Source organism: Poecilia reticulata, chromosome 18 (genome assembly GCF_904066995.2).
Source record: "Poecilia reticulata chromosome 18, P_reticulata-male-v2, whole genome shotgun sequence".
Classification (NCBI taxonomy): domain Eukaryota; kingdom Metazoa; phylum Chordata; class Actinopteri; order Cyprinodontiformes; family Poeciliidae; genus Poecilia; species Poecilia reticulata.
This window is the reverse complement of record NC_088847.1, coordinates 10,030,375-10,044,851: the sequence shown is the minus strand read 5'-3', so window position 1 is coordinate 10,044,851 and position 14,477 is coordinate 10,030,375. Positions and strand designations below refer to the sequence as shown.

Sequence of the window (14,477 nt, the reverse complement as noted above, 5' to 3'; positions counted from 1 at the left end):
ATTTACACTGAGAAGTAAAAAAATTCTATTTTGAGCATATATTTTAAAATATACACAAAATATGTATTTAAATATAGTTTAAATATACGTGAGCAAGTGTATATTTACACTTGGGCAAATATATATTTTGTTAACTTAAAGTATACTTTTATTATATTAAAAGTGTATTTTGGTAAAAGTGTATTATGTTTAAGTATGTTTAAAGTTATAATTTCGAAATTGGTACAAGTATACTTTTAGTATACGTCAGATATATTTATAGGTCGTACACTTAATACATAGTATACTTAAAATGTACTTTCACAAATGTAAGTATGTTTGAAATATAGTTATGTATTTTTTTTTCACCTGGGAATAAAGGAAGTAGTTTACACAAGGTAATTGTGCAACTTTATTTTTTTGCAGCCGAAAAACAAGTTTAGTTAAAATTAGAAGTGTGTCATTGAGCAATGGTGCACAGCTTTAAAATCCACAAATTCATTCAACAAACCCATCAAATTGAGAGCAGTTTGACTTTTCCTGTACTCAGTCAATTATAACCATGATTCTGAAAGCGTCCTGAAAGCTGTCATAGTTAAAAACTCCTCTGCAGCAGATGGGAAGTATAAACATATTGAGTAAACCTTTGAATAAGGGGAAGGAAAGACGTAGGCAGCTATAAAGAAGAAGTATTCTGGGAACTTCTCTTTTTTTCACAAGATAGAAGAAGGTTATAGTTGTTCAGCAGGTTGAGATGTGAGGATGGGACACGCTTGGCTTTACGTGCTGTTCTGTAAGTAAGTTTATTAACTTTAAAAATAGATGATTAATTAAACTAAAGTTTTCTTGAAATGGCTTCTTGTCTATAAATAAATAATTCAAGTATCAGCTATATTGTTGTATTAAATTATTTCAGAAATGTTTTTAAATGCCAGTTTTTCTCTGTTTTTGTGATTGTCATTCTTCCTGATTGATAAATTTTTCTGGCTTTATCCTAAATGTGTCTGTTTTATTTAGTGTTCAGTTCAGTCATCAGTGGATTCGCCCAAGGTGAGACACATTTTCTGATTATATCGTCTTGATTTTTCGTGTCTAATACAGGGTGGCCCACAAAAAAGTAGCCTGCCTTCCCAACAAAGTGGAGCGCCGGACTTAACAACTTGTGACTTTTATCTGTGGGGCAATTTGAAGGGAAAAGTGTACGCTAATAACCCATGAACTTTACAGCAGTTGAAAGACAATAGTCGTAATGCAATTCAGAGCATTGGTGCCCCAGAGTTGCGTCACGTATATGACAATATGTTAAACCACGCCCAAAACTGCATTGACGCACAAGGGGATCATTTACAGCACTTTCTGTAAAGATTGAGTAAAGATTTTGGCATTTCAAGTTCTTTCTTTCTTTACGGAAGGCCGCCAGTAATACTATTGTAACAGGGGATACTTTTTCGTGGGCCACCCTTTTTATTTGTACACTGCTCAAAAAAATAAAGGGAACACTTAAACAACACAATATAACTCCAAGTAAATCAAACTTCTGTGAAATCAAACTGTCCACTTAGGAAGCAACACTGATTGACAACGGGGACCCTCGTCGGGTCAATCAGTGTTGCTTCCTAAGTGGACAGTTTGATTTCACAGAAGTTTGATTTACTTGGAGTTATATTGTGTTGTTTAAGTGTTCCCTTTATTTTTTTGAGCAGTACAGTAGTATCTCTCGAACTGTTGGTGGAAATTTAAAACTTCTCCTTCTGATAATAGCAAAAACACGAAGTTGTTCATGTAGAAAGACCACAAGAGTCTTTATAGCGATTTTACCTCTTAACCCACAAAGCTCGGATGCAAGAGCCACTATGACGAGACCAGTGTCATTATGAAGCCTTAAAATATTGCTAGAGTGAATAAGAAGCCACAATATATTTCATTTTCTTTCAGCTTCATCATTTATCAGTAAGAACAAACGTTGGGTTTTCTGACAGAGAGTAACAACAAAGTTCTCCAAAGATCTGGAGACGAAACAAGCTGACAGATCCAAAGATCTTCCACTGTTCTAGCGTTAGCTACTGACCTTCTAACGTGTTCACACCTCTCAGCTGCTACATGTTTGTGCTGCTTGTTTCACATCAAACCAACCTGGAGTTTTATTTGCAGGTTTATTTGGATATAAAACTCCAAACTGATAAGACGAGAGCAAAAGCTGCTCGATATTAGCCTGAAAGTTTAGCTAACCTCTCATGCTTGATAAGGTTTCTATTGGTTTGCAGACTGGATGAGAACACAGGAAACTGTCTGCTGAGAATATAAACTAATGTTTGTGAGGTTAAAGCCTCTGCCTATAATAGCACAACCACATTTTAATAAATAAAAAAAACATCATTGTGTTTTCAACATATCTGTTGATTAAGATTAAGAGTTTTTAAACTCCTATTAGGTTTTAATCTGCAGGACAGGAATTGAATATGTCGATGTTTTGAGTTGATCATTGTGACGTTGTGGTCTGTAATGGCAGTGTGGGTACAGCTTCAATCCTGTGAGGTCTGCGTTTTCACGTTAACAAATGTGAAAATGTCATTGTTAACATGAAACAAATGCATTCCTGTTTAGTCTGATCTACTGTAGTGACAAAACTAGACAGAAGTGACTAGAACAACGCAAGGGATCTTAGCTGTGGATGCGATTTCTCAAACAGAAGACAAAAAGAAACAGCATGATGCACCACGTTCTTCTGCACTTGATTGCTCCCAGCTGTGTATTGTTTCCCTGATTACCTTCTCTGTATTTAATCCCACCTGTTTCTCTTGTTCCCTGTCGGATCAGTCGTGTCTATACTGTTGTCTGATGTCATTGTCTCAAGTTTTATTACCAGTTGCTAACAGCGTCTAAACTCCTTGCCTCTGCTCACCTGTGCTGCCTGGATTTTTGTACACTTCCTCCATTTAAATCATTCACTCTACAAACCTGTGTCCACTGTGTCTACCTCGCCTACAAACCATGACAGTTTGGTACATAATACCCCAACATAAAAACCACAGTTTGCAAAATTAGCCAGATTCATTATTTTTGTGTATGACATCCTTAAACCTCATTAAACCAGTTGCTAACATAATATTTAACAATCTCTGGTTGAGAATGTATGGAGCCCCTGGAGAGACATTGAAGTGAAAATAAAAAAATTAAACTTTCTTGTGTGCACCAGATAATATGTGACACACACAGGATAGTAACTGGTTGCTACAAAATGCCATCAGTTGTCTGGCGCACATGAGTTTCTTCTTTTTCTTTTTTTCCTTCAACGTCTCTTTCGGGCCTCTAATAATTTATTGCATTGATGTTAACAGACTATTTGTTAATGCATTTACATTTGAAAAAGAAGTAAACGATATCGTTTGGGATGCCTGCCTACGTGGGAAAATATGTTGACATAACTGTCTTTTTGTCAAAATAGTACTTTATTGATTTGCTGCTGAATATTAGATAAATAACCTCCTGTTTATTGCCCCAAAAGAAAAGTTTCTTGGGTACAGGCGCTGGCTGCTGCAAAATCCAAAAATCATAACTGGCATATTACATTCACACTTAAAACTGCTAAATACTTTATAAAATAAGGAAATGGTACATAAAATAGCATAGCAGTACATTTTAAAAATGTAGATATCATCAACTACAGTCACAATTTACTGTTTTTAACATAATTTAAGGTTACTTACTTATTTATTTAATACAATATGTAACAAACTGTGATGGCATAGTTACTTTGAGAAAGTAACTTTGATCAGATTATTGATTACTCCTTGAAAAAGTAACTTAGATTATTACTGACTACTTGATTTGGAAAGTAACCTTTTTTAGTTACTTCTAGCAGCTGCTAACAACAATTCTCCACCACCTGTGAATATTACATTGAGCTTTGCCAATACTTAAATGTAAGCTATTTTATAATGGTAACCTCAACAATGTGTCTCTACTTTTAAGGAAGAACTGAAGAGGAGATTGTTTAATGGTTACATTACAATTATTATTATTTTTTTTAAATCAGTAATTTGTGTGTTTTTGTGTCCCGCTATTGTCTAGAAAACTCTTAAGAAGGATTTTACCCCCAAAGCCTCTTATATTAATCGGACCTGGAGACAGAAATTCAAAATAATTTCTGTTTTTCCACCAACAAAATGCGCATCTCCTTCTTTCCTCCATTGTTTACATTTCTGTCGCTGCTAATACTGTCGCATAGAAACGGCGGTCACTCCCCAAGATGTGTAGAGGAAATGCAATTAAATTCCAAAATAAGATAGTAAAGCGCAGTAACACAAAGTGATTTTGTTAAGTAACTGTAATCTGACTACTGGATTTGAAATGGCAACGTGTTAGATTACTCGTTACTGAAAACAGTGGTCCGATGTCTGTAACGCGTTACTGACATCAGTGGTAACAAATGTGATGCCAAGCAAAATTCAACTAATCAGAGCTTCGTGTTGCTGAGGTTGGTGGAGGACCTAAGTGGGGAAAGACTGGAGCAAAGAGTTCTGTTTTAGTCATCATTCAACCTTAGGCCAAAAAAAACCCAAATTGATTTAATGTTTTTCTTAAACTAATACATTATGTTGTTTATGTGAACAGTTTCCAATCGAGCCTCTGTGATTCTGATACATAATGGGCCTCTGATATACAAAGGTGAGTTAGTTTATCTCCAGTGTCGGATCACAGGAGGAGAAGGACCAAAGTGGACGTATGAATGGAGACCAACCAGGTTAAATGAACCCAAGACATCCAATGGATACATTGTAATACAGTCAGCTAATGAGACTCACAGTGGAGGATACAGCTGCAGAGGAACTAATGGGAGTGACTCAACAGCCTGGAGTGATGTTGTTGTATTAACTGTGTGTAAGTTGGTCATAAATCTTTCATATAAAAACCTAATTGCACCTTTTTAAACATGTTTGATACAAATAAGTGATAAGTTAAAAGGTCAAGGTTTTCTTCATCATCATTGTTTGTCCTTCAGACAATCTTGATTAACTGGTTAGTCTGATTTCTTCGGATTACCAACCCAGTTCTTCCTTACGGATACAAAATGACTGATATTTTAATTAAAATATATGTTATAGGTTGAGCACAAATGTTTTGTTTCCTCCCAGAGCTTTCTTAGTTTTAAAGGTACAAGCCTTTAGTTGAAGGTATTTTTGACAGTTATATAAGAATAGTTAATATAAATAACATTTTCTCATTGAGTTATTTCTGAGGGTTTGAGAAAATGAAATGGTTGAAAGTTAGAATTGCATGAATTCCTTCATAAAATGCAGAAGAGTTGGAGGAATAAAATGCTTTATCAACTGTCTGGAAATAATCCGAGTTCTCTAATTGCACTGAGTTTCTGACAGTGTGTCAAGATATTTTTGTTTAACCTGAAGCCTTTTATTGATATTGAAAAACTCTCCAACAGATAAACTGTCTGTGTCTCCATCATGGCTGAGTCCTGGAGCCTCAGTGAATCTGAGCTGTGAGGTTCAACATCCTCCTGCAGGAACCAGGTTCTTCTGGTATAAAGCTGTTCCTAAACCACCAGGAAATCTCTACAGCTATGAGCTGCTGCCTGGCAGCGCTAATGGGACTGATGACAATGTCTACATTATTCATGGACTCAATAACACAGCAGGTTACGTGTGTGAAGCAGGAAATGGAGATCTAAAATACAGACATCCAAGTTTTGTCTGGTCAGCAGGTCAGTTTATCTGTGTGTCTCCTCTCAGTGAGTAAAAATTGTTTTACATTATTTCTACTGAGCCATAAACTTTAAACTTACCAGTAATTTAAAGTTATTGGATTCATTATCAATGTAAAAGAAGAAATGTTAAAGTTTTATCTTGGTTTATATTTTCAGATATTGTTTCATTAAAAATGCAAAGCAGCAATGAAACAAAAAAAAAAATGAAAACGTGTAAAGGTTGAAGAATTTGAAAAATAGTGGATCACTTATTAATGCTGCAGTTTTTTCTCACTTGAGACAAGTTTTTTGTTGAAGACATTTTGTTTGATTGATTTATGGCTTTGATAAAATTTATATTTGACAATAAAAACAAATAAAGCCATTGATGATTTGGAGGATCTTGTTTCAGCTTTATTCTGGATTAAATGTTTTGTATATTTGTTTCCAGATCCTCATCCAGCAGCTTCTCTCTCAGTGAATCCTGACAGAGTTCAACACTTCAGATCTGAATCTGAGTCTCTGAACTGTGAGGGAAACTCTACTGGGTGGAGAGTGATGAGGTTTACAGAAACAGATTCAGTGTCAGATTGCTACAGATGGGGGAGAATAACTGGATCTACATGCACCATCAACATGAACCAGTCTCGTAGTGGAGTGTTCTGGTGTGAGTCCAGATCAGGAGAGTTCAGTAATGCCATCAACATCACTGTACAGGGTAGGTTGTGATTAATAAACATTTTCTTTCAGATTCTTATCTATCATATATTTAATATTCATAAAGTGCAGAATGTTTCTTATATCTTCATCATTGTAAAACACAATGTTTATGAATTAATCATTTTTCACTCCAACCAAAATACAATTAAATATTTGGAAAAGTAAGAATCATAACATAAAATCAAATGATGATTTTGATTATTATTGCATGTAAACATTTAATGACATACAGCTCCATCTTTGAAACAAATGCCTGAAATGTAATTTTATCTGATGGTTTTACAGACATTAAGAATAATATTATCCTGCTGAGTCCTGTTCATCCTGTGACTGAAGGAGATCCTGTGACTCTGAGCTGCAGAAATAAAGATCAACATCTTCTCTCCAATGTGTTTTTCTATCACAATGATAAACTCATCCAGAATGACAGCAGAGAGGAGCTGAATATCTCTGCAGTGTCAAAGTCAGATGAAGGTTTCTACAAATGTCAACATTCAGGAAAAGATTCACCAAGGAGCTGGATGTCTGTTAGAGGTGAGGAGGAGGAAAATATAAGATGGATTTTATTTTTTAAACATTTTTCTGAAGAGGAAGGTAAACACTAAGCTTTAGGTATCTTTACTTTACAAACTAATTTATTACAAATACAGCTAAACAAAAGTAGTTTCCTCACAGCTTGTTCTAGTTCCTGATGATACTTACATGCTCCAAATATGTTGGGGGAACAAAATCTTACTGTGTCATGAATGAATGACATCCTGATTAATTACTGCCAATTACATTTTTATCTTCATTGCATAAAAATGTTTTCTCATTTTCAATGTTTCTTATTTTCAGTAAGTGTGTCCAGTTCTCTCAGCTCTTCATTTCCTGTGATGTTGATCGTTGGACCAGTTGTTGTTTTTCTTATTATTCTCCTGCTGTCATGGTGGCGATGCAGTCGGTCCAAAAGTGAGACTTTTTTTCTTCTCATGCTGTTGTGGGATGTGAAGTGATAGATAAAAATCAAATTATTTTTATTTATTTGGCTGTTTAACAAAACTGAGGATAAATTCACCATAATGCAACAAGTTTACTTTGTTCCCCTCATCCACAGATTCATGGTGCATCAGGTCAGTAAACTGATATTTACTTTTCTCAACAATCCTTCAGTGCATTTAATTTCAGTTTAATTTTTTCCATAATTTAGGTCAGAGGTCAGCAGTCAGAGCTCCTCCACAAATCAAGGACTCAACCAGACAGAGAGTCAAGTTTACAGCTCTCTGCTTCATGGTTAGTAACTCTGTTGTTGATTTACAAAGTGTTTTCTCACTTGGGATTTTCTCAAACTACATTGTTATAAACTATAGGAAAAAACTCAACTTTCATATTATAACTGTATCATGAACTTGCAGGGTACCATGAAGCTGTTGTTAGGCTTTACTGGTGACAGACTGAATATTAATCGTCTTAAATTCATGCTATAATTTTAACTTTGACCTTTTTATTATTTTGCAGGTGATACTTCTGAGTATGAAACAATCCAGGCAGCCTCTAACAATAGTAAGCTTTATTTCTTGAAGCCGTTTCAACACCTGTCTGGGTTGAAATGGTTTGAAATTAAACACACAAATATTTCACTACTAAATGAATCCAAGTACTCAGCTAACGAGCTTTGAAAAACACATTAAACACAAATAAATTAATATATTTAGACTTTAGATATGCAAGATATTAATAATATAACATTAATCCACCAACACCTGGGTTTAGGTTTCCTTCTCCATGTCTTGTTGTTATTTTAGACCTTTTGCCAGAATCTGTACCAGAGCTGGTTACATTTGACCAACCAGTAAAAGTTTTACCAACACTCTTATTTAAGAACGTTTTTCAGTATTTAATTTAGTTGGTCCTACTGTACTAACCATAATAGTTAAAGCTTTGCTAGCTTCGGGTCAGATAAATTTTTTTTTTCTTCAGAATTAATCTGCTTTGGGAACATTGTTGTTTTTGCTTCCTCCTCTTGTTCCGTTAAGGAAACCTTTTTGTTATACAGATTATATCCATCTGTACATTTTAGTTTATTAATTTTATCCCTTCTTCACCTTAAATATGATTTTTTGTTATTTGTGATGATTGACAGGGAGGCCTGTTAACCCAGAGGACGATCATATTTACACAAATGTGAACAGAAAACACAGGTAGGTGAGTTCAGCTGCGGCTCCAGTTAATGTTTTCTCTGAAATGTGACCTCATACCAGCTCTACTACATGCTATTAAAACTCAACATGCAGTTCAGACAATCATTTTCCCTTTTAGCATCTACATGCTACAAGTAGAAACCATCAGAATCTGTCAGATCAGAAAAGCAGCTGAGGACTTTTAGAGTTCTAGATAAATGACTTTCTTCAGCATTAATAGTTTGTTTTCTCTGTGGATAAATTTTGCTTGTTGTTGATTGCATGGAAAATGATGGTGATTTGTTTTCATCATAACGTAGAGCTACTGATTTCAGTTCATCACAGCTTCTGCATATTCAAACCGAATAATATCTACTGCAGATGATCGTTGTGCTGTAAAAATACTGAGATCTGGTTTTTTATTTTAGAATCCACTGAATGCTAAAAGAGTCACTATAGTGAGAAGAAAACAACAAGGTATGTGAACTCTGCATTGAGATGAATTTGTAGATATTCACTGTCATTTCATATAATTTATAAGTAATTTGTTAAATTAGTATATATATATATATATTTCTTTGTATTTGACTTTCATATTCAGAGGTAGAATTTGCTGCTACTTTATAATATAGAGCAAAAGATAAAAATATATATTGTCAATCTTTGAAAATTTCCTGTAAAGTTGTCATGGTTAAAATTGTTTTTACAAATGATGACAAACTGGAACATGTGTTACGTTCTCACACTTTTTCTTTACAGGAAAGTGGAGTCCTGCTGAAGTTTATTCTGAAATCTGATCAGGAATGATTTCAAAAATGCCTGTCAGCTTTCTGGTGGTTCAGATTGAACTGAACTGAGTTTTTATTATTGCAACATAAAAAAATTACCTCATCCTCAAATGTTTCTAACGTTCTTTAAAAATGCAGCACTTCTCATGTGTATTGTTGTTCTTTGAAAATCCATTTCTATGCTTTGTGTAAAGATATATTATTAGCACTGTTTATTTTATTTGCATCCAGAAAAACCATATTACTTAGATATGAAAATATTTTTATTTATTTTTATTTTTCACCATTTTTAGCTCCATACTACATGCACATTTTGTAACATGTAGATTTCTCCATGTACTGTTGTCACATCTCTTCCATCTCTTCCATTTAATTACAATCTCCCTGGATGTATGTTGAAATACATAAACATGCATAAACAACTTAAGAATGCCATGACAGTTTGATATTTTTGTTTTGTTATAGCTGACATTCATGTAAGGAGTCATCATGCTAAATAAATTTAAATATGTTTACTGATTATGTTTAATTGATATTTACCCTTTATTCCATGCTGAAAGTATTATTTTTTAAAAAGAAAAATGCTAATTTCTGTTCTACAGTCAGGCTTTAAATTATTTCCATGTTTGCTTGATTTAGATATTCTCCTTCAACCAAAAGGTAAAATGTTACCAGCAGCTATTAAAAAAGCTTTTTTATAATTGCTGATTCACTTCTTGAGTGTTTCCATGGTATTTTGATTATTTATCTTTGGTGATGAACTACAAGTTTTTGAAGTTGGAAGGCCTCCCTGCCATCACCCTAATCTTTATCTGTCTCCACAAATTCTCTGTGGCTGTTTTCAATGTGGGAACAACATAACATGACATAACGGTCAAAAGGTTGATTTTACATGAAACCCACTGCTTAACTTTAAAGTGGATCCTGAAGATTGTAGTTCAAAGAATTAAAGGGGCAGTATCGTGTAAAGTCAACCTTTTTAAACTTTACATCATGTTATAATGTTATTCCATCATCAAAAACATAACTGGAGTGTTGCTTTTATCGTCTAATGAGAAATCCTTTAATCTCCATGGCAACCATTCAGTTGTGCAAAACAACTCCTCAGAGATGCAGTTTCCAAGCTTCGGCCTCACAGAGCAGCCCTCACTTACTACTCCCCCATCAGCTCCTTCAGACTAGCCAGCAGCAGTTAGCAAACACCTGGTGGAAATGAGCATCTGCTGAGCTCATTATATGAGCTGCTTCTCAGTGAAACGCTGGTAAAAACGTTGTTAAAGGGTTAATAGAGAAGCGCTGATGTAATGACTTACTGAAGGCGGAGTTTCACAAAGAGCAAGAGTTTTTAAAGAAATGCACACCTAATTTCAAGGCATTTTAAATCAGATTTTATGTATACAGCATTTTTTATAAGTGGAGTTATTTTACTGTGCTATAAAATGGCACTATCTGCCTGGAAAACACATAATACTGCCCGTTTAAAGACATACCACCTTTGCTTCATCAGTCCCCAAAATGTTCCAATTTAGACTAATTTTGTCATTTTTAGCATCGGTGCGTCACATGAACTACAAGCGGCAATTTTAGAACTGGACAGCTGTCATGTGAACTAGGCAACACAGTTATGATTGGGGATCTTTGTCTTTATTCCACCAACAGTGTCCACTGAAGACACATTTATAGTACATTTGTCATGGGGTATGTCTGAAAAAAAAAAGTTATTTTCTGAAAACTAAACAAATTATCTTTCAGTATCAAGATTTGGACTGAACCACTGAAATTGCAGCAGGTGATATCCAATTCTACAGTCTCTAAAAGGGACACGGTTAAATAATAAACACAAACATGTTAAAGTCCTGGTACTAGCTTGTTTCCTCACTTATTCAAATGAAAGTAGATACATCTGATCTATTTATTTATTCACATTTGGCAATAAGATCCACCTTGAATCATCAGTTATTTGCTTCACAAGCCTTTAAGCACACAGCCATGCCACAACATGGTGGCCATTAGCAGCGCCATGTCTGCTGGTGTTTTTCTAGCATCACAAAAACACCAAGCTAACAGCACGATGCTATCATTAGCACGGTTTAGTTTCACACGAGTCACATTGTTAGGACAGTTGTGAAGGCCACAAAACTGCGCTATGGTGCGTAGAGGAACAAAGTCAGACACGTACAGAGCAAATAAACAGTGTGTGGCTTTGCAGAGCTCCGTATCAGAGCTAACGGCAACTCCTTGTCTATGTGGTCAGTAAATGAGCTCAGCTCTAAATGCAGAACAAGCAATACTTGTGTGAAATAAGTATTGCTTGTTTCACACAAGTAATACTTGTGTGAATACACTTAATACCAGTATTAAGTGCTATTAAAGTAACTTATTACTGGTATTACTCTGGTTAGTGTGGTTGGCATGTGTATTAACCTGTCTAACTACTATAGCATCATTTTGAGCTGTAGTTACACCTGCAAATCTTGTACAATAAATCTTCATGAGCTTCACAAACTTGGTGTTTAAAGCATTGTTTGTAAAAGAGCTTCACCTTAGAGCGGATGACTGATGCTAAAACTATCCACTACAAGCAGAAGATATTCTCTTTATAAACATTGTTAAAAGGACAAGCTCTCTTTAATGATTTTTGCACCATAAATTCATGCATGGGCAGAAATCCACATCACCTTTTTCAACTTTCACCTTTGCAATTTTGGTTGAATGTTTTTTAAAGGCCAATAACAGATCTTTGCACATGAAACATGCTAACATGCAGCGGACAGGAAATACAATGGCTTCTAATAACTGCTGACATGAAAGCGGGGAGGAAACCGACAGTTGACACCCTGGTAGTCAGGTAGACGTCGCATTTGGTCTGCGTGTGAGGATGGGGAACGAGCTGCTACTGAGGCTGAGCTTCTGCTGTGAGTAAATTACTGAGTCTCTGTTGGCATTTTGGATAAAAGTGTAAAACTGGTTGAACATGTTCATCTAGCACTTAAAATAACCTTTTTAGAGGTAATGTGAGTTTATGAAAAGCTATTTGAATGTGAAAATACGAATGTGTTATTGTAATATCACTAATTCTGTCAGTTTGATAAAAATGAATATTCTAAAGAAGTTTATCTTTGTTTCAGTGCTCTGTGTGGCCTTTTATGGAAACGCTGAAGGTGAGGAATTCATCGTATTACCTTTTCTCTTTCAGTTTATGTAATTCATGGATTTTACTTAATTATTTTATCCTATTTTTCATTTTAATATACCTAGTATGATGTTTCGTGTAGCGTTGCAGGCCTTTTAAGTGCAAGTACAAATTTATAAGCAAGTGAAACTAAACTATCAACCGGTGACTAGATGTTTTTTTATAGTTCGGCCTTCCCCTTCTGGCTGTCAGCTAAAACCAAATGTACCGACCACAACCACCACAGAAACAGTCCAGCGCCTAATGCAGGGTCTATTTTTTTACCACTTAAGTTTTATGCTCCAACTAAAAGAACAAAGTTAACTTTACATTTCTAAACTAACCAGTTTGTAGGAGATCTGTGCGTCCAGTACAGAAAAGTCAACATGGCAACAGTATCAAAACAACCTGTAGGGATAGAAACTGAGATGAACCATCCAAACTACACAGTCTTGTCAAAATACTGCAGCCAATATGACACAAACATACAAAAATCAATTCTACTCAGTATTGATGCTGAGTTGATGCTTAATGGATTTTATCCATCTGCACAAATTTGTCACAATTTCATCTATTTGTTCCACAATTTGCCATTCTGATTGTCAGCTTAAACCTTAAGGTATCCTCATGTGTTGTACTGTTTGGTCCAAATAAGTTAATTAAGCTCCAGCTGCTAATCTGAATATGACTGACAAATCCAGGTCTGAAGAGCAGCAAATACTCCACAATTAAATAAAGAAAAAATGCATATATTTTGTAGTTTGTTCAAGTTGAAAATGGGCAAAAATCTCCTGTTGGTGTTTCAGTTTTCTGGAATGTTAGAGAAAGAGCACCAACAGCTCCCTCATTTACATTACTCTCCGTTTGTTCTGCAAAAATACTCATGTTGGTGATGCAATCTTCATAATGGCTGATTAAACTGCTAGTCAGAATTGATGTAACCAACTCTACATCGTGACCACAGAGAAAAAATACGGATTGGTCTACTTTTACTTTTGTCCTAATGCAATAAAACTGCGAAGTGGCACAGATGTTTATAGTTTTTAAATGATTGTTGTTAATATTATAGTTTCTGAGCTCACTCAGGGCTTTCTCTGATACCCAGGAGGCCCAGACAGCTTGTTTACGGCAGATGTCTGACACTTCAAAATCCAAAGCTATTTTACCTGATAATGATAAATGATTTAGCTCTAGCAGTCGGCCATGACAACATTCATGTTTTATTGTTTCCTAACTTTTCAGAACAGGAAGACAAAGTCACTCTGACAGCAAATACAAGGATCATTCAACATGCAGGAGGCAGAGTGACACTGACCTGTTCTGCAAACAGACCTGCTGCTTTAACATATACGCTTTTTAGACGCCCTTCATTCCAAGATAGTGAGACATTTACAGATACATCAGATGGAGTTTTCAGTATTACTGAAGGAGGGATCTACAGGTGCAGAGGATTTACGAAGAGAAACATCCTTACACCTGAGAGTGAAGAGGTCATCATTTACGAGATTGGTGAGTTCTTAAATTTAAAGTAGAATAACAACACATGAATCCCATACAAAGAACAAGTTGGAACTCTACTAAATGATTGATTTCAGACAGATTAATTTCTGTTATCAAATTAAACATATGATGTACTATGATGTACAAATAATAAAAATTCATGAACAAAAATCATTCGCTCTACACTTCTACAGACATTAAAGTTATTCCAAGATTTTAAAGTGTACATAATAAATAACCCAAGGTAGCACAGGTAGTTAGTGGAAAATATTTCATATTCTTACAACACATTAAAATTCTTGCTACCAAACAGAACAAAATAAATTTACACATTTTCTACAGAAAACAAAAAGGCGTTTTTGTATTTGGTTTTTCTTGCGTCTAACTGTCCATTTGTTGTATTGACAGTTTCCAGCAGAGTTTCAGTGACTTTGGAGCCCAAATGGTCTCAGATATAC

The 14,477-nt window shown here is 35.0% G+C and overlaps 1 protein-coding gene across 1 annotated transcript; it reads left to right on the top strand.

Moving 5' to 3' along the window:
- The first annotated feature begins 332 nt into the window (after nt 1-332).
- LOC103475910 (sialoadhesin-like) lies at nt 333-8,603 on the top strand. Its single transcript, XM_017308515.2, has 11 exons — nt 333-772; nt 997-1,029; nt 4,594-4,860; nt 5,420-5,698; nt 6,132-6,398; nt 6,686-6,934; nt 7,238-7,351; nt 7,497-7,512; nt 7,590-7,672; nt 7,898-7,942; nt 8,523-8,603. Exons 1-11 carry the CDS (start codon nt 742-744, stop codon nt 8,582-8,584), a joined length of 1,446 nt encoding a protein of 481 aa, XP_017164004.2. The 5' UTR covers nt 333-741; the 3' UTR covers nt 8,585-8,603.
- Nucleotides 8,604-14,477: the final 5,874 nt, after the last annotated feature.

Excerpts from the sequence above, each read along its gene's own strand:
- LOC103475910 (XM_017308515.2), top strand. The coding sequence starts at position 742 with ATGGGACACGCTTGGCTTTACGTGCTGTTCT. Across the intron at positions 6,935-7,237 it reads GAGCTGGATGTCTGTTAGAG|TAAGTGTGTCCAGTTCTCTC; the intron begins GTGAGGAGGAGG and ends TCTTATTTTCAG. Across the intron at positions 7,673-7,897 it reads TTACAGCTCTCTGCTTCATG|GTGATACTTCTGAGTATGAA; the intron begins GTTAGTAACTCT and ends ATTATTTTGCAG.